Source organism: Ostrea edulis, chromosome 1, assembly GCF_947568905.1.
Source record: "Ostrea edulis chromosome 1, xbOstEdul1.1, whole genome shotgun sequence".
Lineage (NCBI taxonomy): Eukaryota > Metazoa > Mollusca > Bivalvia > Ostreida > Ostreidae > Ostrea > Ostrea edulis.
The window spans coordinates 19,347,980-19,374,895 of record NC_079164.1 but is presented as its reverse complement, the minus strand read 5'-3'; the positions used below and the strand labels follow the sequence as shown (position 1 = coordinate 19,374,895).

The window sequence follows — 26,916 nt, the reverse complement described above, 5'->3', positions numbered from 1 at the left end:
ACTGGTCACTTTTTATCCTGCCTCAAAGGTCCAGGAGTCTTGAAATTTACAATTTATGTCCCCCTTGTCCCAAAGATGTTTCATACCAAATTTGAAAAAATCGTAATGGTACAGTAGTTATCAAGAAGTTAACATGTTCACCACCATGAACACAGGCCTGTCTGGCACAAAATGTCACCTTGAGCGGACGAAACCAGTGGATCTAAGGAAATCCGTATTTTCCTGGCAGACATTGACAAAGCACATCATTATACACGACAACAAAACCAACAGTGCTTCTGCATGTACGTTTTATTTCATTGCTTTTAATTCTCAATGTTTAAAAATGATATCAACTAAAATGGAGATACTTGCTACTGAAAATTAAAATGAGCAGAAAATTAAAACTCTCATACAATAAATTAAAGTCTGCCTCTTTCATCCAACAAATTATGAGCACCCTTCCACAGCAGTGCATTAAACTTTAAACATCATATCAAGCAGAACATGGATACAATCAATTCTATTTATGACTGAAGTTGCATAAACAACTGCATGTAACAATTTGTGTCAACTGCATGTGCACACTGCTAAAAGGTAAGATCAGATATTTTCTGTAAACTGCAGGAAATCTTTTCTCATACAAAGAATACCACTCGAACACTGCTTAAAATTTCTGGAAAATAATTTACACATTTCTCTCATCAAAGTACTAAATGCTACATTTTGAATTAAGTTTGATCTCCTGATTTCACGATTTCTGCATAGGTATATTAGTCAAACAGTAAAATTCAAAGACAAAAGTATTGTACACATTAAATACTACTCATTTCTAAAATGAAACAAAAATCTGTGAAGGGAAAAAATGATATACTAAAAAATATGGACAAAATAATATATCGCTGATGAAAGAGTCATAGTAACAATTATAGCATGATATTTACAATTACAAAAACTGTGATGGCATTTCCAACACAGCTTTCTTAGTACAAAAATAATGTCCCAGCTGTGACTGGTGCACAATTCAACATGCAAATAAAACAATCTGTATTAAAACATGTAACTGATAATGTGATCATTACGTTTAGGAGGGGAGACACAAGACTCTGTATTTATTAACAAGATTCTCTTCACATAACAATACACCTAAACTTGTACTATTCCAGCTACACCATCAAACAATAACTTAGGTTATAAATAACGTAAATTATGAACACAATTAAACTGGCACATCTTTCCTTTCCCTTCTTAAAAATACTGTTCTTGCATGCTATCACAAACAAAATAACTCAAAGCATGGGAAACCAACTGACTGTTCAGCTATCTTTGAGATGACAACTACATTGGCACAGCCATGGATATATTCAATGTTGAGACATCCAACACTGAGAGAAAAGTAATGAATAATTGCTTGATGCACAATGGCAGTGTGTATTTCTCTCATGTGATCAGACAACACACTGACCATTTTACCTGCATTGATCAGACAACACACTGACCATTTTACCTGCATTACTAACTCTCAACGTTATTGCATTCGTAGAATACCCTTGGTATTACTATGCATTATTTGCCACTGAAATTTCCCAAACTGTAAACGTGGAAATTTTAGCGGTAGCGTATTTAGCGATGCTATAAACCAATTTGTTCACATGGGGCTGCTTTTTGTGGAAATTAAAAATGTAAACTGAAACAACAGTACAATCTAATCTTTTGGGAATTAATTTTTGCATTTAGTTTTTATCGCAAAATATTTCCATGTTTACAGAATCATAGTAACATTTAGGAAAGTTTTATCAGAGAACAAGGCATTGAATTATCTCTGCTCCGTCAAAGAAACACAATATATCTAAATTCATAAATCTCCAATGTTGCAGAGTGATATAAGTATCAAATAATTCAAAAAGAGAAAACATCCCTCTTCCCGTAAAACATATAACCTTGGTGTCTTTAACCTGCAAAATCACAATTTCTTTTATCAAACTATAAAAAAATTATGAACAGCAGAATATCATGAAAAATTTATCACAGCAAACCTAGATTCACATCACTTAAGTATGTTCCTGGCACATATTTTAGGATATGACACAATCAAGGATGAAAAGTTCCCTCTACAATGCTAATATTACCATTGATACTTCAAAGCTTACCAGTACACACGATGAAAATAAAAGGTACTATAAGAAAGATCTGAAAAAAGCTGATTTTGATTAGTGGTATATACTGTACAAACTTTACACACTAGATATGGCAACAAATCAATAGACATGTGTTCATTTCAACATTCTATCTAAGTGAACATAGGATAAAATATAATTACATCTTCAAACTAAGTCTAAAATTCATATAAATTTTTTCAAAGGAAGAGCAGTCAAAACTGTCATCAAATTAATATTACGTACACAAGGCATATTTTAGGAACCACATTTTGCATTTTTAATGATAATGGAAATATTCCATGTAGCTTTTTTTGCAAATCAAGTACAGGATGTTTCCAAACTAACTTTCACTGAGCAAACACAAATTACAATACAAGACAAGTAATGATGTACATAAGGCATTAACCTTATACATGTATGCAGATTTTCTAAATCATTACATGGAATAAGAAATAGGGGGAAAAAAGTCTTGGAAAGAGAATCTGCTTGATTTGATGCATTCCAGAGGACTGTGATTTATTCTGATCGTAACGGCTACTAAAGGTACTTTAGCCCCCTATGCACATCATGACTATATGCACATTTCTAATCTGTTTCGTGGAGGTGAGCAAAATTTTGTCTTTTACATGTCGAAAACAGAAAATGTCTCAGTACTTCAATAAATAAGGTGGCTATACTTTTCTTAATGGAAGAAATCTTTTCATATAATGTTCCACTGTCTAGATTTAAAATAAACTATGTCGCATTGCAAGATGTTGCACCAAATGCCCCCAAAAAGGGGGGGGGGGGGGGGGGATGGGATCCTTTAACCCTCACCTCAAGCACTATATGTATTTCTACCTCAACATAGAAAATTGTCTATCAGTGGTCTATATTGTAAATACTGAAACACCCTGTACTTTAAAAGCATAAAATATGTACTATACCACAAGCTGGCCTCACTTTATAAAACAGTCCAGAAAGTCATTTATACAAGCTATAGTACACATTTCTACTTCTTTTTCTTTAATTATTTCTCTTTTGATATCATCAAATGTGCATTCAATATCTTTGATTAAATATGACTGAACTAGCATTTCTCATATAGACATATGTATTTAGCCTTCCAACAAAGTCATGGCATAATATTCAAAATCTGGAACTAGGACAAGACTTTCCTTCAATCTAAAGGTCTAAATGCACTTCTGGGTTCCTCTTAAACTGACAAAAATAAAAATTTTCTAAAGCTATGCAAAAGGGAGCGTGAAAATTATACATATTTTGTAAACACCTGTATAAAACATCTTTTTTGGTGTATCTAACTAGCACACAAATAAATGATGTTAAGAAGCTTTGATAATGCGAACCAATACTATCAAAGGAAAGATTAACTAATGACTTGGACCTATAATATCAACACCAATAGCTCATAAATATCAACTTCATTCAATTTTCATACTCGAAACTGGAGAGAAAAAAAATTGTAACAATTATTCACTCTAACATTTAAGTTAGCTATTTATTTTTAGACTTTTTTTGAACTGATTAACTTTTAAAAAGCCCATGTGTATGGTAGCTGTAAAATAAAGAATTTATTTAGGTTGGCCTTGTATTTGAAGATGCATAAAATAAAAGCCAATAAAAGAGAAAAATGTGAGCAACATCTTTTGACCTGATATAAGTACACGAAACATGTACTAAATTTGGTCTGTCAACTCTTCAAAAATACATAAACATTTCACAGTAATATAAAGCATTTAAAATAAACAAAAAACAAATCCCCAGAAACATGCTTCTAATCAATATGCAAATGTCAAAAACACAACAGTGTGAATATTTGGCTCATTTTACATTATTGACCATGCTACTTAACCAAATCGAAGTGGCTTCACAAGCCCGTCAGTTCAATAAATATATATTGTATGCCTAGAGCAGTCCATAACAAACCCGCAATTCAAAAATAACAGATGAGAAAAATTCTTAAATTCCTAATTTTTTCCTAAAGAAAGCCCTTAGTCAATTCATCCTCAGGTGAGGAGGTCGATTCTGGCTCCCTGGATATGCGACTTGTTTGTAGGCCGTGTTCTTGGTTGCAATAGCTGGGGAGGTGGATCTCTTGGGAATGGTTGTGGTGGTGGTGTCCATCACCTCCACTTCATCCATTCCATTGACATGTCCTGCCACCCTAAAACCTTCCACTAGATTTATCTGATGGGGACTACAATGATAAAATTGTGTATATTTGACTGGGATTAAAACAAAACGAGATAACTTTTTTATTTTTAGATTTAAACATTTTAAAGTTAAACAGTTAAAAACTAAAGATCGTTCAAAAACAATTGTCTCCCCAGCTTCCCAAATTGGAAGTGCACCAATTGAAACCCCCTCCCCTTAATGTACTGCATGGTATGGAGAAAGCACGGGCAGGAACATGGACATTATGAACTCTGATATTTAAAGCCATATAGGAGGAGACTATTTTACACCCTCCACCCCTCAGATCCATTATAACTTTAAGGATAACAATTGGATCATCCTGTCCCTACAATATGCACATCTACAAATGACATTGAAGCATGGTACAAATTCTCAAGTCTATTGGTTAAACCATATAGGAGAAGTGTTCACAAGCTATTTTAACATCTTCCACCCTTCTTTAGATCAACTTTAACTTTTAGGAAGATAATTGGATCCTTCCATCCTGACAATATGCACATCTACAAATTGCAATGAAGCCTTGTACAAAGTTTTAAGTCTACCCAATAAGCCATATAGAAGGAGAAGTGATCACAAGAAAGCTATTTTACCATCCCTTCTATATCCACTATAACTTTTAGGAAAATAATTGGATCCTCCTGTACCGACAACATGCAACTTCTACAAATAGCAATGAAGCATTGAACAGTTTCAAATCTATCAGATAAACCATATACGAGAAGTATTCAAAAACTATTTTACATCCTCCACCCCTTAGAACCACTATAATTTTAGGAAAATAATTGCATCCTCCTGTACCGACAACATGCACATCTACAAATGACTATGAAGAATTGAACAAAGTTTCAATTCTATCCAAAAAGCAATATGAAGATTTTGTGACAGACAGATGAACGGACGGAAGGAAAGTACAAAAACAATAGGTCTCCACCTGGAAGAGGAGGCATAATTTGAAATTAAAAATGTACCTCATTGCCACCTGGAAGAGGGGAGACATCATTTGAAATTAAAAATGTACCTCATTGCCACCTGGAAGAGGGGAGACATAATTTGAAATTAAAACTGTACCTCATGGAAGCCTTGAAACTGGATCCCACTTTACGGGGAGATCTGGGCTCTTTCTCTGAGATCCATGGCTTATTCAGCTCTTCAAGGACAGAGGGAGCAACATATGTGAAACCCTGAAAAGTTTAATGAACAAGTTCAATAAATGTGAAAATCAATAACTTCCTATATGTGAATAAATGAAAAATATGACATTAAAGTACTGCCTATATGTGAATAAATGAAAAATATGACATTAAAGTACTGAATGGAAGAATATCATGCATTACTGTTCAGAAAAGAAAAGTGACTGTTCAGATTAAAGAATATTTGATTGGCACTTTCACTGAGAACTGAGAAACGTGACCCTTGAGATTACAGAAACTCACTAAGAATACTTGATTGGCACTTTCACTGAGAACCGAGTCATCAGGAGAGTCTACAGGGGTCTGTCTGGTAAACTTGGTGTCAAACTGGCTGACATCTTCTTCACTGGTCTGCAAACAGAAAGTACAGTCAATTATTGTATACGTAAAGGCACACACATATAATGATTATGTATATATCAAAACTATGATTATCAGCGGAACATGAATTTTCTTAATATGATACTTAAAGCATCATATAATCAAAATGTCTATGAAATTTTACACAATTAGAACACTTGCCTACATAAAATCACAAGACTTACGATTTTTTTTTTTTTTTTACACTTGCAGGACACTTGCCTGCATATTGAATATTGCTTAAACAATGTGGATTTACTTCTTAGTATAGCATGTCACAACATGGCAGATTTAATGAAAGAAAAATTCTTTATCCCAACTGAATTGTCATTTTTTGACTCAATGGTGCAGAAATAATGTCACTGGTTTGTAGATCTGTACATCTATAAAGTTTCAGCCTAGCTTTCATTGTTGTCCCCTCCCACAGCTAGTTGTAAAGACATAGCAATGCTGATGTGTGTGAGTGTGTCCATTTGTGTGCAAGCTTGTGGGCAAGATTCAAAGAGAACCATAAAACTGATGATGATCAAGAATTCTAATGATATTCAAGGTCATTGATGAAATATTTCTTTGAATTTTGATTCATACAATAAATAATTATGACTGAATTTATGTGCAAGTTAACGATACAAAATAATAAATGAACTATCGACTTGTGCTTTGCTAACTTTGTGCGTGTATTTTGGCATCTTCTTATCATTATAGTACAGAAATCGTTAGGCATTGTGCATTATCTTACGACTTGCATTTGAAAGTGTCTAATCAGTACAAATCAACTTTTGACTTCCATAATTTTGACAACACACACTCTAATGACTTTATCATAAAGTTTGTGTGTATGTTGTCATATAACTAAATGATAGCATACACAAATCTTGAGGTGCTGTTTATCATTTTGCATTTTGATATCTATAGGGATATTTGTCAACATAAAATTACATGACATTTCTTAAACATTGATATTATTTTTAGAACATTGCAGTAAACAGCTGGTGCTAATAACTTTGTAACGGTCACATACCATAGACCTTTCAATGCATCAGTTTTCAATGCATGTTTTATATTATCCATCTGTGTGTCTATGAAATCTCAAACCGTGTATGCAGTGATAAAGAGACGATATCTCGTAAGTTGCGTATTACACATGTGATCTGTGAATTTGTTTTTGTGTGTATTTATCTTTCTAAGAACATTTATACCAATAGTGTTAGCTTTTACTTTTTGTGATGCGGTTTAAAAATCTGGTATTTTTATGTGTATTTATTATTTGGAGGATTTAGGCACTATATAAATGTATTTCATCATTTTTATTACAACAGTGTATGTAATGATAGAGAGATATAATTATACAGTGTATGTAATGATAGAGAGATGAGAATGTACAATATTGTATACACTTACCACACAGGGTTTAAAAGGAGGTTCAACTTTGTGCTGGTGAAGTTCATTCCAGTCTATATGCCGGAAGAAGGCATGTTGCTGAAAATTCAACATTTAGACTGTTTGAATGAAATTAAAAGATTTACTTTGAAATGAATACCAAGATACATGGCTAACAATTTCAAACAAAGTACTTATTCTGTTATTATCATTGTACCTTGATCGGCTTGGAGTCATCAGCCCCGCCTCCTAATCTTTCCTGTGGACTTTTCTTTAACAACTATTGAAATAGGAAATACAATTAAAAACAAAATGTTTTAAGTAAATTTAAATCTCAGTTAATCAATCCATTTTGGAAGTAGAATTCTGATTACTAAATAAAGAATACCTGGGTCTACATTTGTACATAAGAAAACTGACTATCATTCGATATTGAATATACACAATCAGGAATCTAATTACCCTTTTAATGAGACCTCTGGCTTCATTTGTTAGATAGGGAGGGAGACTGAGCTTGGCTTTCAAGATCTGTAACAGAAATTTTTCATTGTATTATATCATTATTTTTAGTAAATTCACCGTTAAAACTATATTATTTACATTGATAGTTTTAAAAAAAATTGCAACTACCAACCTTATCAATTGTTTTCTTTCTGTTCTCAGCAGTGAACGGTGGCTAAAAAAACAACTCACTTCATAAAACACTGACAGCTATCAAAGCTTAAGGAATTTGTCTACAAAATCCAATAAGAGCAGAACACTTACAGCTCCTGTTAACATGTCATACATAAGCGCGCCAAGACTCCACCAATCCACAGCTTTACCGTGTCCACTCCTCGTCAGGATCTCAGGGGCCCTGCACAAACATATCATGTAAACTCTTTTACCAGAATGTTTTCCATATAATTTTATACATGAATTCTTTTTACTTTTATTATCAAAATATATATCTAATCTTTAATTAAATGTTACTCCCTATCTAACATTATATACCTATTAAATTCTATCATAAACACTCATTCATTTAATGCATAGAGACCGGTGAGAAAATAAAGAACTTACATGTACTCAATAGTTCCACAGAATGTGTGGGTTAACCCACCCTCATTTATTGATTCTTTACATAATCCAAAGTCTGTCAGCTTTACATGCCCTGTTTAAAGAAACAAAAACAAACCATTATTTCAATTTTGGCTGAAATTTGTATTTTTACACAGATTGAAATATTCTAAAACATCCATTGACTGACCTGTGTTGTCTAGGAGAATATTTTCAGGTTTCAGATCTCTGTAAATAATGCCCTGAGAATGCAAGTGTTCTATTGCTAGTGTGATTTCTGCTAAGTAGAAACTGAAATAGAAATATATACATATATCATTTAGAATCGAATATTGTTAATGTCTTCAGTTCAGAGCTTTTTGCATTCTGCAATTTAATAACTATTTGATTGTATATTTGTATCCACACTCTTCTAATCCTTGCTAACACCCACATAATAGGATTTCTGTAAAGCATAGTTTTCCTTACAGACTTATGTAAAACATTGTATTCTATATTGTCATTCCTTAAACACCTGATCATAAGAACTCAAACCCTACATAAAGAAACTTTATATCAAAAAAGAAATCTTTAGTTTCCCAGGCACTGCCTCAATAGATAGAAAGCTAGTGCATAGATCAATTTTATTCATATATTCAAAAGGGAAAGAACTCAATATTCTCTTTCAACCATTTTAAAATAGAAAAGGGTTTTTAGGAAATCAAAAGATTATCTTTGGTAAAATAATTGTATTAAAACATTGTCTACTCTTTACAGTGAGTGACTTAAAATTAAGTACATAAAAATAATATCTAATGGTAATTCTATATATAAAAGGTTTGTACATTTGAAAAAAGGAAAGTAACTCATGCAATACGTGAGGAATGAAAACCACCTGCCTGTCTCATCAAATGTTGAATTTTTTTTTTTTTACCTCAGAGACTAATGATTAATTTATAAATGCGTAGTCTACTATATTCATTAGAGTTCCCCTTGAAAAAGGTCATAGCCCTTTCAACTAACAAGCTTAAACCCGGTAAAAGACACTTTGCATCACGTTCAGTAGAAATTGATCCGATGGCTTGAAAGGCAAGTCAAAAATGAGAAAATTATCAGATTTGTCGATGATATATTAAGTTTGATCAGAGAAGCTCACTCGTGCCTTTCGCTAATAATAATTGTATCTTTCAATAAAAGCACAATGTTATATTTCATTTCCAATGAATTTCTGGAATTAAATCGCTAACTGATATCAAAGCCCTCTTACTTCACAAATGACCTATTTTTATGCAGATGTGTTAATTCACCAATTAAGTGACACAGGGCTCTCATATTTACAGGGAAGCATTGCATGACATACTTAATGAAATTATAGGTCAGTATTGCAAGACCTACTTAATGAAGTTACGGGTAAATATCACATGACTCACTTAATGAAGTCAAGAAATACTAAGTAGGAAGCATGTACTGTTAAAGTTGTGACTAAGGGGAACATACATCCCCTTTATATTACCAGGCTGTGTCCTCCATAAAGATCCCCTCCCTCTCTAGCTGCATGAAGAGCTCCCCTCCTGGTAGATACTCCAGAATTAGGTAAAGCTTGCCCCCAGTTTGGAATGCATAGATCAGGTCCACAATGAACGGATGCTGTAATAAGAATTTTTTTTAATAAAATATCATATACATATATGTGAAGTAATTCAGTTCACAATGATATTATCGCAATTCACATTTGAATTAGAACGCTTTGGCCGATATAGTATTGCATTGTGTGACGACATATTTGAATCTGTTTGTAATACAATTGCGAGATGCAACAGAAACTCTCATTGGTCCATATGTATAAGTCAGCCCAAATTCCCTTATACGGGAGTAGTCGGCATCAGAAAACATGACGGAGATGGAAACAAACTTCAAAAGAAGAAAGTGAAAAAGTTGTATTTTTGTGTTGTTGTCTCATAAATTTAAAATAAAAAAATTCCTAACATATTTTCCTACTATACTTGTGTCCAAACATACCTTCAAATATTTATTAAAGCCCCATACGACCCAAAAACTCACAGCTTTTGATGATTTCGTTCATTGACGTAGCCATGTTAGGTAGCCAGTCAATTCGAATCCTGGTTCATTTCCATACTGGCACAATAGCGTCTAGATGTGAACTAATACCCCCACAAATATTTTAGCTAAATATTTTAAATAATATATATCATCCCAGTTTCATTAAATGATAATTATTCAAATAGCTAAACTCATGGCAATGCGGCTTTCATTAGTCTGGGCGATCTCCATCTCTGCCACACGAGTGTTAAGGACCAAAATGGGCTTATGTAGCATTTTCGTTAATCAAGAGCTTATTTTACCTTTACAAAAACTATATTTTTCAATTTCTATTAATTGTTCGTGTTGATAATGAATGAAGAGCGAATTCATAATTTACAACCAATTTTATGAATTACCAATAGCAACAGAGTTCAAATTGACCGGCTACCTAACATGGCTACATCAACAAACGAAATCATTTGAAGCTGCGAGTTTTCGGGTCGTGTGTGGCTTTAATGAATATTTGAAGGCATGTTTGGACACAAGTATAGTAGGAAAATATGTTAAGATTTTTTTTAATATTGAATTTATGAGACAGCAACACAAGAATACACCGATAACGTGATATCAGGCCTCAACCGTGCGCAGCTTTTTGTGCCCCGTAAATCGAAGGTTTTTATAAGAGCTGGATCTGTAGCTCTGTTCCGTCACAATATTTTTTCACCCGTACCTGAATCAGCTCAAGAAAGTGGGCGGGCTGTAATCGGCCAATAAAAACTCTGGTTGTATTACATCAAACATGTCATTCAAACTGTTCGATCATCTCATTCAATTGTGTCGTCACACAACGCAATACTATATCGGGTAAAGCGTTCTAATTCAAAGCTGAATTGCGATAATATCAATCAGAGAGTAAAATCTTTGACATGTTCTTTGTAGTCCCATAATAATGTGTATCATAAATGTTGAGTATTTCTTTTCACATTACCACTGATACAATTTCTTCAATAAATGATATGAAAAGAGCTTTTACCTTGCTTGTTGAATTATTCCAAAAGAGAGCATCTGAACACCCTTTTTTTCAGTGTAGTAGTTTTATAAAACACACATTACAAGGAGTGAAATATCATAAATGATGAATTTTGAAAATACCTTTACACATTCCAGAATATTGCGTTCTGCCTTTGTGTGAGCTGTGTCTTTGGCATTTCTGGCAATTGTGGCCTGAATGGAAAACATCCAAAATTAAATACAGCATAAAGTCACCCAGACCCTTTTCATTATATGAAAAATATAAATTGCATCAGGTCTAGGTGCATATTTGCAAAGAATGTGACATGTCTAAAACACATACAATGACATCCTGTTAATCACCAAAGCTACAAAAATGACATGCCCTATGTGTGCATTATCCTGCCTGGAGTTGCAAGCAAGCAGTGACAATCAGAACTGCACAATACTTGTAAACAAGTTGCACATTCATATGTATGTCACTGACACCAACGTTCTATCAGGTCAAATTTTTTGAAGTATCAAAATTTCAGCCACAGCCTGGTACACACACACTTTACAAGAAGCGCTATCCTTTTATGAGTAGTTGGCCTAGCAAACTTCCTATGTATATTTTGAACTTTGGTAAACTACTTCTACTATATCGTGCATATATACTAAATCATAATGTACTAGCATATATAATATTAATGACACTGACACTTTGTAAACATAAATCTACATTTAAGTACTTGCACTTTGTGTCAAGTACTAACTACATACGTTATACTTCACATCAAAAGTATTTCATATCATTAACAATAAGTTTGTAGTCCCTGACCTCCTCACCTTTTTCAATACTTTCATGGCAAATATTTTGCTATTATCTGTCCCTGAGATCTTCCGCACTTGAAATACCTGAAAAATAGACACAAATAATCAGATTAATATAAATTTCAGTGAAGTGTTACCAATGTTTTGGGAAGATTTCATCTATTATCCCTATTCATGAAATATCTAATTCTATATCATCAAGGAGTGACATCTAACGAAGAACATCATTGACTTCTGCTGACATGTACTTTTGTATCATCTGCAGTAATGGCCTTCAGCCAAAAGGAAATATAAAAATCAATAGGTTGAACACCTTTCTGAATTCATACAGCCACACACAATAAACATGCTGCACGTGAAGGTCAACAACCTCATAGAAACGTTTTATGTGCATACTTGTTTGCACTGAGGTAATGACTTCTCTAATCATATTCACAGGTGGTTTCATCTTGCTTCACAGCACATCAATTACTCTTTTCACTTATCACGCCACTTTTATTAGTTTTTGAGACAAATTTCCATACCTTTCCATACCCGCCTTTGCCCAGGACTTTGAGGAGTTCAAAGTCTTGTGGTCCGACCTTTAACTGCCCCGGGTTTACAGTGTTTTCTGTGATTTCAACAGTTTCCATCCCATCATCACACCTACAAACCAACTCCAAAAATTATTCTCAACATAAACCAAAAATTAACAATGCATGATTTCCTACATATTACAGACCCCTACAATGAATTACGTACATATCTTTACCCTACCTATGACAATAATGTTCCCATTACGTAACATGAAGTTTCACCCTGTATAAGAAGTTGGTTATAATTTTGAATTTTCTTTTGTGATTCTTATGTGTGTAATAGATACTTTGAATCAAATTAAAAAACTTTTGACAGCGATGGTACCCATCGCTGTCACTGCTGCATAATCCCTAATATTTCTAACAACCTCTTGTTCTGTTTCTGTCAAAATGAAATCAACACAAACATATTCTTAATCTTTACAATTTCGAAGTTATGTCATACCCAACACAAGAACAGTTGTACACAGTTAATCTGGTTAGAACCCCTTCCTCACTTGTATACTTAATACAAAGTAACACTGTACAAACATCCCCAACAGAAATGTACACCAGTGTGATGATACTTACATAACATTCTGACCCCGTGCTGAACCGCCCTGCAGAAAACAAAATGCAAAAATTTAAGTTAAAAGTACATTGTGAGAATTCTACATAAATATTCATAAAGCTGTAAATTCCTTTTTATACAGTTGATAAATGTAAATTAGTTTTTATCATCATTGACATAAATATACTTAAATATACTAAAAGTACAAGTATTGTTTTACATATATATACAGAGTTCTGTACAGAACAGTAACGAAATCAAAGTACTTGTCTCATAAAGTTCAAACTGAATTTTAACCTGACAGTACAAATATGCATTTGGGATAGTTTGTCATATTAATCATTACCTATTCTGTAATATCTAGACTATATAATGTCTATCCATTTATAAATATCAATTAAAATACCGTCAAGATACATGTGTCCTGTTATTTTCAATATATGTACTACATGCATCTCTCTCCTGTTATTTTCATTATGTAATCATATTTCTTCTGCGAGATTTCATCACAAGACCTAAAGCTACTTATACTCATTTGAAATTGAATTGCTACAGTTCAAACTGTATTTGCATTTATCATTCGGAAACCATTCCATAATAATAATGTGACCTTTACTATTTAAACAAAGAAAATATAGGAGGACTTTGTCAATCATGAAACTCTTGTGAAGTTTCAATGTGAAACCTCAAATAATATTTTGAGATGTCATCTGGAAACCACTTGTGACCTTGACCTTTCAGAATTCTGTCTAACGCCAGACAAGTCCTAGACAAAGCAAATTATTTAGAATTCTGTCTAACGCCAGACATGTCCTAGACAAAGCAAATTATTTGGGACGTTTTTAAAAAAAAAGTTCAGACTCAAGCATAAAAAAATTCCTGTTGATATAAATTTTCAAAATAACTCCTCAGTGTGGTCCTATGTCTACACAGAAATCATACAGTACTCTTGTTTAGTGAACAGGTGGTGCTGGACTGCCAGTGCAGACTTGTTCACAACTTCTTAACTGTTGATTAATTGCTTGTTTATAATCAGTATTTCACATTACTCAAATTCACTAATGACAGCAAATGACAATAGTGCTAATTATTTTCAACTCATTTTTGGGGATTCAAAATATAAGTGACACATTGTGCTACTTGATTGACAACTGATTTTAAATTAATAACTAACTTTGTAGTTGTTTGATAGGTACTAGTTGATAACATAAAAACGAACTGATTGTATAATGAGTTGCAGTAGTCATGGTAGTCAATCATTGCTGCTGTAAACAATGGTAAATCTCCCAAGGCCACATTTACGAGGGTAAATGCACACCCCTCCTCTCCACAAAATAAAATTCTATAGATCCTATTAGACCTAAGAATAACAATTTCAAATATGAAAAAAATGTTGACCAAGATGTTACAGATCGACACATCCAAATAAATATCTCCTGCCTTTTCTAACCCATGGGACAATTTTTTTTTACATAGTGTATAAAATCCATATAAATTATGTCAACTATTTTACCACAGATAGACACATTTATCTTTAACTCATCATGTTTAAATGCAGCATGCTTATAGCCCCTGTTGCTAACAAGAACCATTATCATACACCGTAATTTCACCCAGAAATAGAGAAATTTCTGTGCTCACTATTCCCCCCAACATGCCCAAGACAATTGTTTGATTAACCTCAAAAGAAGACTGCATAAAACTGATAGTGCTTTTGCTGATTAGGTGACAACTCTGACTACACAGATTCCTCAATGATTGTGGCATGTGAACTACTAAATGTGGATATTCATTATCATATCAGAAATGCCCTAGATCTAAAGGACTTCCCATAAACATGACCCGACTGATCTAATAAAACTCAAGGTCTACAACTGACTGCTGGTAATGAAGTTTAACATCGGTATAAACACTTAGTATTGTACTATATGTTCCTACAACTGACTGCTGGTAATGAAGTTTAACATCGGTATAAACACTTAGTATTGTACTATATGTTCCTACAACTGACTGCTGGTAATGAAGTTTAACATCGGTATAAACACTTAGTATTGTACTATATGTTCCTACAACTGACTGCTGGTAATGAAGTTTAACATGGTATAAACACTTAGTATTGTACTATATGTTCCTACAACTGACTGCTGGTAATGAAGTTTAACATGGTATAAACACTTAGTATTGTACTATATGTTCCTACAACTGACTGCTGGTAATGAAGTTTAACATCGGTATAAACACTTAGTATTGTACTATATGTTCCTACAACTGACTGCTGGTAATGAAGTTTAACATCGGTATAAACACTTAGTATTGTACTATATGTTCCTACAACTGACTGCTGGTAATGAAGTTTAACATCGGTATAAACACTTAGTATTGTACTATATGTTCCATGTGTTAGGGTCTGTTGGCAAATCAGAATAACGGTGTGGTCCAAGGGATTGTGACACTTTATCTGCACTAGCATACATACCTTTAGATAGGTCCCCACTTAAAAGGGTAATCTGCGATAGACTTGGGTCCTATCCATATCTAACAAGCATTCTTCAATCTCATATGCCCTCATGTCAAGGTTAGGATTTAGTTAAATTTCTGATATTCTAAACTATGTACTATCAATTATAATCATTTTTCTTGGGACAAATTTTCATGGTTTTAGAAAAAAAATGATAGTAAGGTCTTAATTTCATAGATGAAGAGTTAATGATTTATCTGATGGTAAAACTTTGGGGCCCAATTTTATTACCTAGTACCATGACAATGAAAACAACAAGCATTGAATTGAAATATTCATGGACCGTAGGACATGATGCATCAAGTGTAAAAGATTTTGTTACTGAAAACTTTAATATATAGTAAATTTGAACCCAAAGGATATAATTGTCTGTGCTCTAAACAGCTGCAAAAATAATTTACATAAAAAAAGGCATGCATACTAGGGCTGAAACGATATTCCCACTTCACAATATGATACATATTACAATACTTATGCCATGATTCAATATTTTCAATACGATACAATTTACAGAAGAAACCAATAATAACAATGAAGAAAAATTTAATCATCAAGATTCAAAATCATAATTTTAAAAGCAAAGTGGTCCAAAACTGCCAAATGGTAAGATGACTGTTGGCTCTGTAGTTTAAATTGATAAAGTTTATTATAATTTTTGTCAGACTCAAGACAAACAAATCTGAATGTTAGTCAACCCTATTTTGTCTCTCATGCAGGTAAAAATAATAAGTACAGGCCGAGCCTTTTTCCTGAACCCATATGTAATAAACACATCGATTCGAAAATCGAGGTAATGAATCAAACATTGAATTGAGCGTTTATATTGAACAGTATCGATATTTCGGTGAATCGTTTCAGCCCTAATGCATACTAGTGCATTTCTGGTGAAATATGGAACTTTCAGGATGTGCTGGAATGGCCGGTTTTTAATTGATGTTTATACAACGCAGGGCTCGAAGTTAACATATGTCCGTCAGTCTGTGACTGGCTAAAAGTCTGGCGGACTGACTGACATTTGTTTTAGTCAGTCCGATGGGACTGGTTAATTTTCTAAAGCATCATTTTGGAAAATATACTTAATATGAAATTTCATACACATTTGGCATGCTTCGATCTGTTTGATCAATCGGACGAATTTGATTCGTAAATATAAATCCCACATTTAAGTGTTACAATATTGTCTGAGGCATAATGAGTTAAATTTCATTTTAATGATATCAACAAAATATATTTGATTATTTCTGGAAAACTCTGTTGGATTGGTAATTTTTTCTGTGGACTGGTTAAAATTATACCCCATCAGTCCGACTGGACTGGTGTCATAAAAAGTTGGCTTCAAGCCCTGCAACGCGGCCACATGATAGTAGCCAATTGTAGGGCAAAGTTGACATCGATACAAATGGCGTTTCGCTAGCAGACGGTCTGTAAAGAGCTATGCACAATCCTACAAGGATGATCCAAGTTGATGCGGTGCTTTAGTATCTGGGTGTAAATCAGATGGAAGGAAGGATGTGTTTTAGAGATGCGTATCCTTGGATGCAAGGCCTGAAGTTATACCGATATCCACAAGATATTTCCTAGATTAATTTCCCTCCCCAACTCACATAATTTAATCAAATGCATTTTTCCATACATGCTTGAAGTGATTTCTTTCTTTAAAAGATAGCATTTAATGCAGGAATTTGATGGCAATTGAAGAATTTCATGCGTGTTTTAATACTTAGTTAATATTGTAATCTGGGAGTGACATGCCAGCCCCTACAAATTATTTTCAATGCGCGATGTCATAGTGCATCTGCATCTCGAAAGTCCCACATTTACCTTCATAAAGATATAGATCTACTACAAATCATTTTTGTATCTAGTCAGAGATGAGGTGAATTGACTGGGTCGAATTTTAGTACCTAAAGTATTTACACCTAAAATACATATTACATAGATCAATTACTCTACATATAACATTCTCTTCAGTATACCTCTGTCTCATAACAAGTAGATCAAAATATTAACTGTCAGCTTATAAGACAGTGCTGTACATTATTTAATATAATTGCCTCATCTTATCAAAGCCAATGGTATTTGAAGTATGTACCTAATCTATTTTTAAAAACACATCAAATGTCTGCATACTACAATTATGTACATCTAATACATACAAATCAAATATGCCTATATCAATAGGGCCTATTAGATTTAATAATTTATGTACTAATCATTTTGGTACTAACTAAAAAATAAACTAATCAAGTCAGTGATCAGTTAAATTTTGTTTGAGAAGCTCAAATTTAGATGAATGACAACTGTGTAAAGCACTTTAGATTTTTTTTTTTTAAATTATTGATTTATCAGTACATTGAAATACATTTTGTATTACTATGGCAAATTTTTACAATCATATCCAACATGTGGTTTTTGAATGGTTGCTCAACTGTTCGACAGTAACAAAAGTAATAATGCCCTGGCGTATGAATTCTTGTTCTAAAGGGTGGGTCAATGAGTACACTAGGCAACCCCTCTCTCAATCGTGAGTTATGTGCGAAGTATGATCATGAATGTTAAAATCTGTTATAAATCTCTTTTCAGAACATCTCCAATTAATAAATAAATACATAATTGGGGTTCATAACATGACTAGCCTTAAAACTTAACATAATTCGTATTAAATATATTTAAGAGAAACATTTATCCCATTTCTAAGACACCAGAGCAAACGCAAAATATTCATATAACTGAACGTCCTCTAAGAGATCCATCCATCGTTAAAATCTGTTTTGATGAACACATTAATTTACTCATCTATCATAAAAGACAATGTGAAACTAAGCACACTTTTCGTTTACGTTACAAACGATGATGAAATATAAGGAAAGCACCGGCATCACACCATACCTCAAGCTCTGGCTCGAAATATTCGTCATCTGAGATTTCCTCATCCCCTTCTGGAGTATCGTGTAGTTCTAAGTCAAATACTCCTGCCATAATACTACATCTGACGGCTTCACAAATAATATTTCACATGTAAAATTCCAAATATTACACAGCATAGGGTCTAACAAAATGAAATCGAAGAAAAGCCGAGGGATTCCTTGTGACGTCAAAATATGTCACATGTACAAGCCCATTTTTGCAGTTTTGTCCAATAAGAAAACGCTATAATTACAACGGAAGTACGTGATATATGTATTCAAGGCGTTCATTGGCTAAGGTGCACGTGCTTCAAATACCATTCGGGTTGCCTCGGAACTTTTGATACGTAATGAGCGAGTTAGACCTCAAATTTTCAGATATTGTCATTCTTTCCACTAAAAAGTCAAAGTAATTTCAGCGATATATATAATATAGGCCCTATAGCCATCTTGCTTCGGGCTGAAAATTAACAACAGTATCTATATTTCAACTAAATCTTAAATAGTTTAAGGCGATAAGTGAATAAACTGCTGGAAAAAAAAAAGAGGAAGACCGGTTAGAAGCGAGGCAAACAGGGTCCGAAATCGTGTCCGCCGAAGGCCTATTATGAAAACTTGTTGTTTAAAAATATATTACAAGCTGGGAACAAACCCCCATGGCCTAACATAATGATTAAGATCTAGATACATGTATCTACATATGAAGGCAATGGACACGAGCATAATTCATTGCGATTGGATTTGTAAATAAATTATAATCTGATCGTTAAACTGGGAAAATTGTGTCCATTTGTTAAGTGTACCAATCTTATATCGAAAATTTCTTTACCAAAACTTGAGAAACATAAAATATATATGGGTCTACGTATCCAGAGAATGTTCACATTTCTTGATGGGGATGGATCCATTACCCAAGCAATTTTCATACTACAAGAATTTTACAAGTGGAACCACATCATAATGAAAGGCAAAAAATGTCTTCCTTTTCTAATTCGCCGCTTATTTCGAATTCATGATTCTCATTATCAACAAGAATAGCAAAAATTACAATGAATGGAAAGAAAGGAATCCCATGGCGATCTTCCTGAATTTATGCAACTTTATACCACATAAAGTATACGTATCCACCACGGGTCACCTGTTGTAAACATGAACATTCTTTTTTTCCCTTCAATACTGCAGTTAATAATTAAATAGCAAGAACATTTCTATGATCTGGGGAAGCTCAACACCCTGCCTTGGGTGTTTGAAATGTTAGTATTGTACAACTGATACATACTGCATTAGCTGATAAGGATTCAAAAATATGTAACCAATTTTGGAGAATGTATGTGGTCTGGAATTAAATGTGGTTGTAAACACATGCATTAAAAGGATTGCAATAAAGACACTCATAGATGGGGCAGTTCCTTATCGTTCATACCAACCTCGGCATATATAACCTAAAGATCCAAAACAAAATCACTATTTCCATTGTATAGATAATCAAATATTCTTTATATAAAACACAGAACAACTTTAAAGATTTATTCAATGATAAACATGGCATACACACATAGCATTATTTCCAAATTTTACTGTCACATTCCTCTGTATTTTCCACCAGTCTTGTGATCACTGCACATACCAACAAAAAATATATGACAATCTTGAAAAAATAAATAATATTAAGCAAAATGATTTGCACAAAACAAAGGTCTTCATAATTTTGTAGTTTCGAGCTATGACTTAAAGAATATACTTTAATAATTAAACTGCTTAAAAATACTTAATACAATGTTGAAATAGATTGCAGACAATCAAAAAATCCACAAATGTAGTTCTGTTACTCACTGTTTTGACAACAGATACTGACTCTAAATTGACTGAAATATTAAAATATTGATTGCCTTGTCATCTATCACACATCCCTAACAACACAATATAAAAAAGGGGAACAAAAATCTAAATTAAATCAAGTTGCTGTGTTGATCCCAGTCAAAATAGTTGAATAAACAAATGGACTGGCACTTCTTTTCAGGATCTTCATTGCAGTTTGCAATGAAAATCATTAACAATTTTCAGAGATTCCTTGTATAGACTGTCAGGACAACTTTGTGCTTTTTATGATCCTCTTTTTACGTCTCGCAATCAACGATTGAAATATTTCCACGATCCACTTTTTATGTCTCACAACTGAGTCGAGTGAAATGTTTCGAAACCGTGTCAAAAAATCTTTTGGCAAAATTTTAAATGTATACCTTTTGTCAAAAGAAGCTGATCAGAAAGCCCCAACAATGCATGATAACTGGGAAATCATATCCTATACATATTCTAATTTTTAAAAAAAATGAAGGAGAAGCAAACACTGCATTTATATGTATGTGAATTCAAATTGGCAAAGAGCTGGAATGGAGTTTAAAGTGTAATTTTCCACGCAATTTTCATGATGTGATAAAGAAAATCATCAGCACTGTACAATAGTCACAGTTATCTGTTCATTGATTGGACAGATTTCACTTCAGGATTGTGTCGTCTATCTCATCTAGCGGTGGCTCGGGCTGTTTACAGAGTTTATTTAATGCTTTTGTGACGACATCACTCAGAGACTCTTTCATTCCGACATCCAGTTCATCAAGGGTTTGCTGCAAGAAACGTAACCATATTAGAACAGTAAACAAAGTGAAATTCCTCTGCTTGATATTACTCACAATAAGATATATTGAGATATCGTTTAAGGGGGGGGGGGGGGGGGGGGGGGGGGATTATTGAATATGAATTAAGATCCAAAAGCAAAAGATTTTCAGTGAAGGGAGCATATAGTCTCACCCAGGAAATTGAACACCTGGTCCATAAATTCTACAATTTTGGTAACGGCCTTTTTGCTCACTTAACTATACACTTCGCATGTTTCTAGATATTTTTGTCCTGGCCTATGTTTCTTCATGAAATTTGAAATGTCTGAGTGAGGCAGCCATTGCTCATTAAAACCATACAATAATTTTACTGCTGTTCAAAAATTAATATTTGTTAAAGTTTGCACTATTTTTGGAGGTTTTCCCCACCCTGAAGACTCCTAAGCATTATTTCTCTACACTCAAAGTAGTAATACATCATCAATGATGAGAAGTTCATTTTATGAATGACAGACAGAACTTATTGCAATAGGTCAGGTGACCTAATGATGACACCTACAAGCACAATTTATGCACATTTTGATACATCTGACTAGCTACTCATTTGAAACTAAATGGACAATTTTGCATTTCACTGTCCTCCTTGTCTAATATACAGAATTTTCATGCCCTAAATTAGATTTAATACTTCCTTACATTTAGCAGAGTATCCCCCTTTCTGAGTTTCAAAACTGAGATGAGGGCATATTCACTGCTGGATTTGACCATAGTGTTCCTCTCCTTGGTTCCCATCACTAGAGCTGGAACTAGGACCTTAATGACTGACATAGGGAGGGGCGTGTCACAGCTCGCTATCAGAGATGCCACCTGGGTTACTAAAAGTTTCATATCATTGGAATCCTTCTTTAATCCCTGAAATTCAAGAAAAGTTTGAGTTTGAACAATTTACCACTTCACCCTATCTAAAGTACAAACATTAAGAGGAGACTTCGTACTTTCTCATGCTTTGTTGAATACCATATTTGTTGTTTTCATGGTTGTTCCAGACCACGAAATAAAGTGATCAAAGAAATGCAATTTTTGCTCACAAGGGAAGAACATAAAGTATCATACCTAAGGAATTACGCATCAGTAAAACTAAATGTTTTGACAAAACAATAATATTTGGAGTTCATGATAATTGATGAAATCACAGTCTATATTATGAAGAGCCCTCGATCTAAAACCTAAATAATAAGGGTGCTCCATTTTCCTTCCGCATTAACTATTTTATTCATATCCATTAATGTTAATTCTTATTCAAAATATCAGAGAACATTCCTCAAATCGTCTTGCAAACAATCGTTGTCTAGAAATTTACCTTGATTAACAGATTGACTAGTTCAGGGTCGAGTTCAGAAGTCCTGCTCTGATGTAAAAGAACATACCCCAGTCCCCGAACTCCACTCTGGCAGAGTGGTACCTACAAAACAAAAACATACTACTGTACATACAATGTAAATGACAGAGTGGTACCTACAAAACAAAAACATACTACTGTACGTACATTGTAAATGACAGGGTGGTACCTACAAAACAAAAACATACTACTGTACGTACATTGTAAATGACAGGGTGGTACCTACAAAACAAAAACATACAACTGTACATACAATGTAAATGACAGAGTGGTACCTACAAAACAAAAACATACTACTGTACGTACAGTGTAAATGACAGGGTGGTACCTACAAAACAAAAACATACTACTGTACGTACAATGTAAATGACAGAGTGGTACCTACAAAACAAAAACATACTACTGTACGTACAGTGTAAATGACAGAGTGGTACCTACAAAACAAAAACATACTACTGTACGTACAGTGTAAATGAACAAATTCTTAAAATCTAATCACGAGATGTCATTTAAGAAATTATGGCCATGTTAATTTTATTCCATGAATGTGAAACTTTGATGTTAAGAAATTTTATTTTACTTAAAGGTGAATTAAATGTCTTTCCATTGCTCTGTAGAAATGAACAAGGTTGTACATTTCAGGCCTTACTCCTAATGCCTTCGAAGACTGAATTCACCTAAATATTGACTTGGACAGCTTTACTAGTAAAAGTTATGTTTGCAAATTTTCTATTGAATTTGTAAATGACTAACAATATCAAAATTGAGGTTTTAAAAGTAATTTTTTGCTGATAAATAGTGCTGATGTTTGTTATTTATTGTCCAGTGTGCTTGACCTTTGACCTTTTGACCCCCAAAATCGATAGGGAACATCTTCATCCCATGGTTAGTCCATATGTACGATATGGTGACTGTAGGTGGAAAGGATAACGCTTTAGAGCACGGAAACCATATTGTTACTTCGATGTCCAGTGCGCTTGACCTTTGACCTTTTGACCCCAAAATCGATAGGGAACATCTTCATCCCATGGGTAGTCCATATGTATGATATGGTGACTGTAGGTGGAAAGGATAACGCTTTAGAGACTGGAAACCATATTGTTACTTCGATGTCCAGTGCGCTTGACCTTTGACCCCAAAATCGATAGGGAACATCTTCATCCCATGGGTAGTCCATATATATGATATGGTGACGGTAAGTGGAAAGGATAATGCTTTAGAGCCCAGAAACCATTGCCTCTACAGACAGACGGACAACCCGATTCCAGTATACCCCCTCCCCCCCAACTTGTTGCAATTTTTGCAAGGTTCACGACAACTCGTAGACAAGACAATTCATAGAATCTCATAGATACGACAATTTATCAACACCCAGCGAAACTAGTCAAAATAAAATATGGGAATGATAATTTTGTTTTTATTTTCATTTAACACAATATTCAATAAGAAATATTATGTGCCAAGCCCACAATGTATTAGATAGTTTCCAATTTCTACCCTTGAAAAAGAGAAGATACTATAGTATACAATTTTTTTTGTTTCTTGCAATTTCCTTCTCGTGGGAAAGATTGATCTCTTCACCATGCACAAGGGAACTCACAGCCATATCCGTTCTGGGCTGTTCTAAATCTCCTTTAAGAGAGAATGCTGGGGTGCGACACACCCACAACACACGAGGTCAATGCTACCCTTCTAAAAAATTCTTGTGCATGGGTCTTTGGCTAAAATGCGTTCCTACAGGTTCCAGTGGTCAATGAAGCACCAGGGTTATTAGATTGCCTTGTTTAAACTACTTAAATTTTGTAATGACTGATGAAGGGTGTCTCGGGTCAGTGACATTGATGAAAAAAATTGAAAAGAGTTCAAATCTCTCTCTCTCTATTCTATCATCAATATTCTATACAAATGATGTCAATGAGTTGTCAGCATCCATGAGTTGTCTTTCTATGACTTGTCGCATCTGTGAGTTTCACTTTCGATTAGTTGACTTTCGGTGAATTGTACCCACAGGTAAGTTGTCATTCGATGAGTTGTTTGGTATTAGTATAAATATATAGACCAAAAGTTCATTTCAAGATTCTAGTTGAGAGAAATATCAAAAGCAATATACCCCAATTTTCAATCTTTGAGGTTATAAAGATGTTACTTCTATTTGGATGTAAATGTGTTATACATGCATTGCAATTCATGTAAATATAATAGCAGAATGTTTTTACGTAGAAACCTTGAATTTTTTCAATTTATCAAATACAAGTAACTTAATCTTTGGTAATCTATTAAATAAATTATCAGAAAACTATAACATCTGCTCATTTAAATGTTAATTTCTCAAACAAGTTTCCATACATGTATTCATCTTTAGTACATGGAATGACCAATTCACTAATAATCACTGCTCAATTATAAGACTTATCAACTCTTCTTTTCAAAGACTGTGAGTGACCTGTAATTCACACCTGTCAGAGTTCATTAACTCCTGAAGCCAGGACTCCTTTGTACAAAAGGTAAGTGTCCAAATTTAACTGAGCAATTTACAGAATTAATTCACAACTTTTACAAAGAAGTATTGCTCAATATAAACACATACTGTGTTTGTCTTGAATGGTTACTACCCCCAATTAAGCATAGAGCAGGTGGTTAATTACACTCAAAGGTGAAATTTCAGGGAATAATTCACTAATTAAAGTCCCAACACAGATCAAAGGACTGTAGGAAATTACTTAAGTGGTTATGATTACCTAAGGTGTTCTGATGTGAACAAATTGTAATCTTCATCACATAAAGATGTTTGAATATGAATTTCTTGATGTGTATACTTGTACATGTCCTTCTTATTCTGAATTTTCTTGTCTACATCAATGTACAATTTCAAATTACCAATGTGGCCTGCCATTGCCCCCGATGGCATCGTTTCAAAACTTCGATCTACATCACATGATGTCGCTAGCATTTCACGCTCACAGGTTGTAACCTTGTGATTCTTATGAAGATTCCTACTTGTATGTAAAACTTGAAAACCTATTGTGGACTTGCCCTGAACGTAGTGGTGATGAAATTCAAATCCTAATAACCCGATATGTAAGGAGGCGTTTATACAAGTTTTAGTTTTCTGGTAGACTGGGTTTTGAAAGGAAAATTTCTGACAATTATCCTACTCAATTTTGTAATTATCTCCCCTTGAAATGGAGCATGACCCTTCAAACTGAATGAGTTGAATCCCCTTTACTCAAGTCCAAATTGTAGAAAGTTTGATTGAAATTGGTCTTGGAAAAGAAGTTCAAAAATGTGACAACTTTAGTTACACTGAGCTATAACCTATATGAAGTTGATTTTACTGTAGGAAAAAACTTTAAAACATGTATAAACAGCAATTTGCTTGGAACTTGAATTTCCAATGCTCATTTGTTACTGGATGAAGAGAACAGACCTTGTCTGAGTCAACAAGACCGGACAGACACTTGATGATGTTGGATTGGAAGGCTGGAGTCCAGATCTTTGGTGCTGCCGTTTTCAGAGCCACAGCTAATGCTTGACTTCTGCCATGTCTCAGTGTCCAGTCCGCACCACTCTCTGCTGTATCTGACAGAGAATCAAACAAATCTTTAATGCACCAATGAAAATGATTTACACATTCCATAACTTTACAATAGATCAATATTGTGAAATAATGGCAAGCTCTAAAAATTAGGACAGAGAAAATTTGAGCCTACACATACTTCCAATGAATTTCCTACATCAACCTTGAGGCTATGTTAGGCATGCATATAGAGGGCTTGGCACTTTCAGTTGTAAAATAGAAAGAAACCCAATCCTCTAGGAAAAAAATTCTTGATCCTCTCATGTAAAAGCACCTTCACTATAACGCTAGCAATATCAACATATTATATGGGGTCTAATGTATATCAAATATGAGGTCTAATGTATAAAGGTATATCTATATCAAAATTATGAAAGATTGTCTTAAAGAGGACATTATTGAAATGAGATGTTCATTTGCTTTTGTGTCATAAATTTTACCCCAACATCAAGATAATGTAGACATATTTAATTCCAGAGTCATAATTTCGAGGATAATCGTTTTTGGTTTGATCTGCGGGCACGAAATTCTGCTGGGTTGCATATGGCTTACATGAATTTAGCTTACATATTTTAAGTCCGCTGGCATGACTTTATGCAGATTTTAA

At 33.9% G+C, this 26,916-nt stretch overlaps 2 protein-coding genes across 2 annotated transcripts in view; both read right to left on the bottom strand.

Annotated features, from left to right (window-relative positions):
• Nucleotides 1-273: 273 nt before the first annotated feature.
• On the bottom strand, nucleotides 274-18,967 carry LOC125663581 (ribosomal protein S6 kinase beta-1-like). Its single transcript, XM_048895846.2, has 16 exons — nucleotides 18,702-18,967; nucleotides 13,315-13,343; nucleotides 12,694-12,814; nucleotides 12,185-12,253; nucleotides 11,498-11,569; nucleotides 9,816-9,949; nucleotides 8,514-8,614; nucleotides 8,327-8,417; nucleotides 8,030-8,120; nucleotides 7,899-7,940; nucleotides 7,727-7,792; nucleotides 7,482-7,544; nucleotides 7,286-7,363; nucleotides 5,768-5,875; nucleotides 5,403-5,515; nucleotides 274-4,335 (listed from the first exon to the last, which is right to left on the bottom strand). The coding sequence occupies exons 1-16, from the start codon at nucleotides 18,789-18,791 to the stop codon at nucleotides 4,134-4,136; spliced, it is 1,470 nt and encodes a 489-aa protein (XP_048751803.1). The 5' UTR covers nucleotides 18,792-18,967; the 3' UTR covers nucleotides 274-4,133.
• A 1,264-nt stretch (nucleotides 18,968-20,231) lies between these two features.
• Nucleotides 20,232-26,916, bottom strand: part of LOC125663580 (eIF-2-alpha kinase activator GCN1-like) — a 59,031-nt gene continuing 52,346 nt past the window's right edge. Inside the window, exons 49-52 of the mRNA XM_048895845.2 lie at nucleotides 26,160-26,311; nucleotides 22,694-22,795; nucleotides 22,030-22,245; nucleotides 20,232-21,342 (exon numbers count right to left, since the gene is read on the bottom strand). Coding sequence (XP_048751802.2) covers nucleotides 21,214-21,342; nucleotides 22,030-22,245; nucleotides 22,694-22,795; nucleotides 26,160-26,311 — 599 coding nt within the window. The 3' untranslated portion in view covers nucleotides 20,232-21,213. The remainder of the gene's footprint in view (nucleotides 21,343-22,029; nucleotides 22,246-22,693; nucleotides 22,796-26,159; nucleotides 26,312-26,916) is intronic.

Bases quoted from the DNA above. Each gene is read 5' to 3' on its own strand.
- LOC125663581 (XM_048895846.2), bottom strand. From the start codon at position 18,791: ATGGCAGGAGTATTTGACTTAGAACTACACGATACTCCAGAAGGGGAT. The intron at 12,254-12,693 runs GTATGGAAATTT...TCTATTTTTCAG, and splicing joins GCAAAGGCGGGTATGGAAAG to GTATTTCAAGTGCGGAAGAT. The intron at 8,418-8,513 runs GTCAGTCAATGG...TTCTTTAAACAG, and splicing joins TATTCTCCTAGACAACACAG to GGCATGTAAAGCTGACAGAC.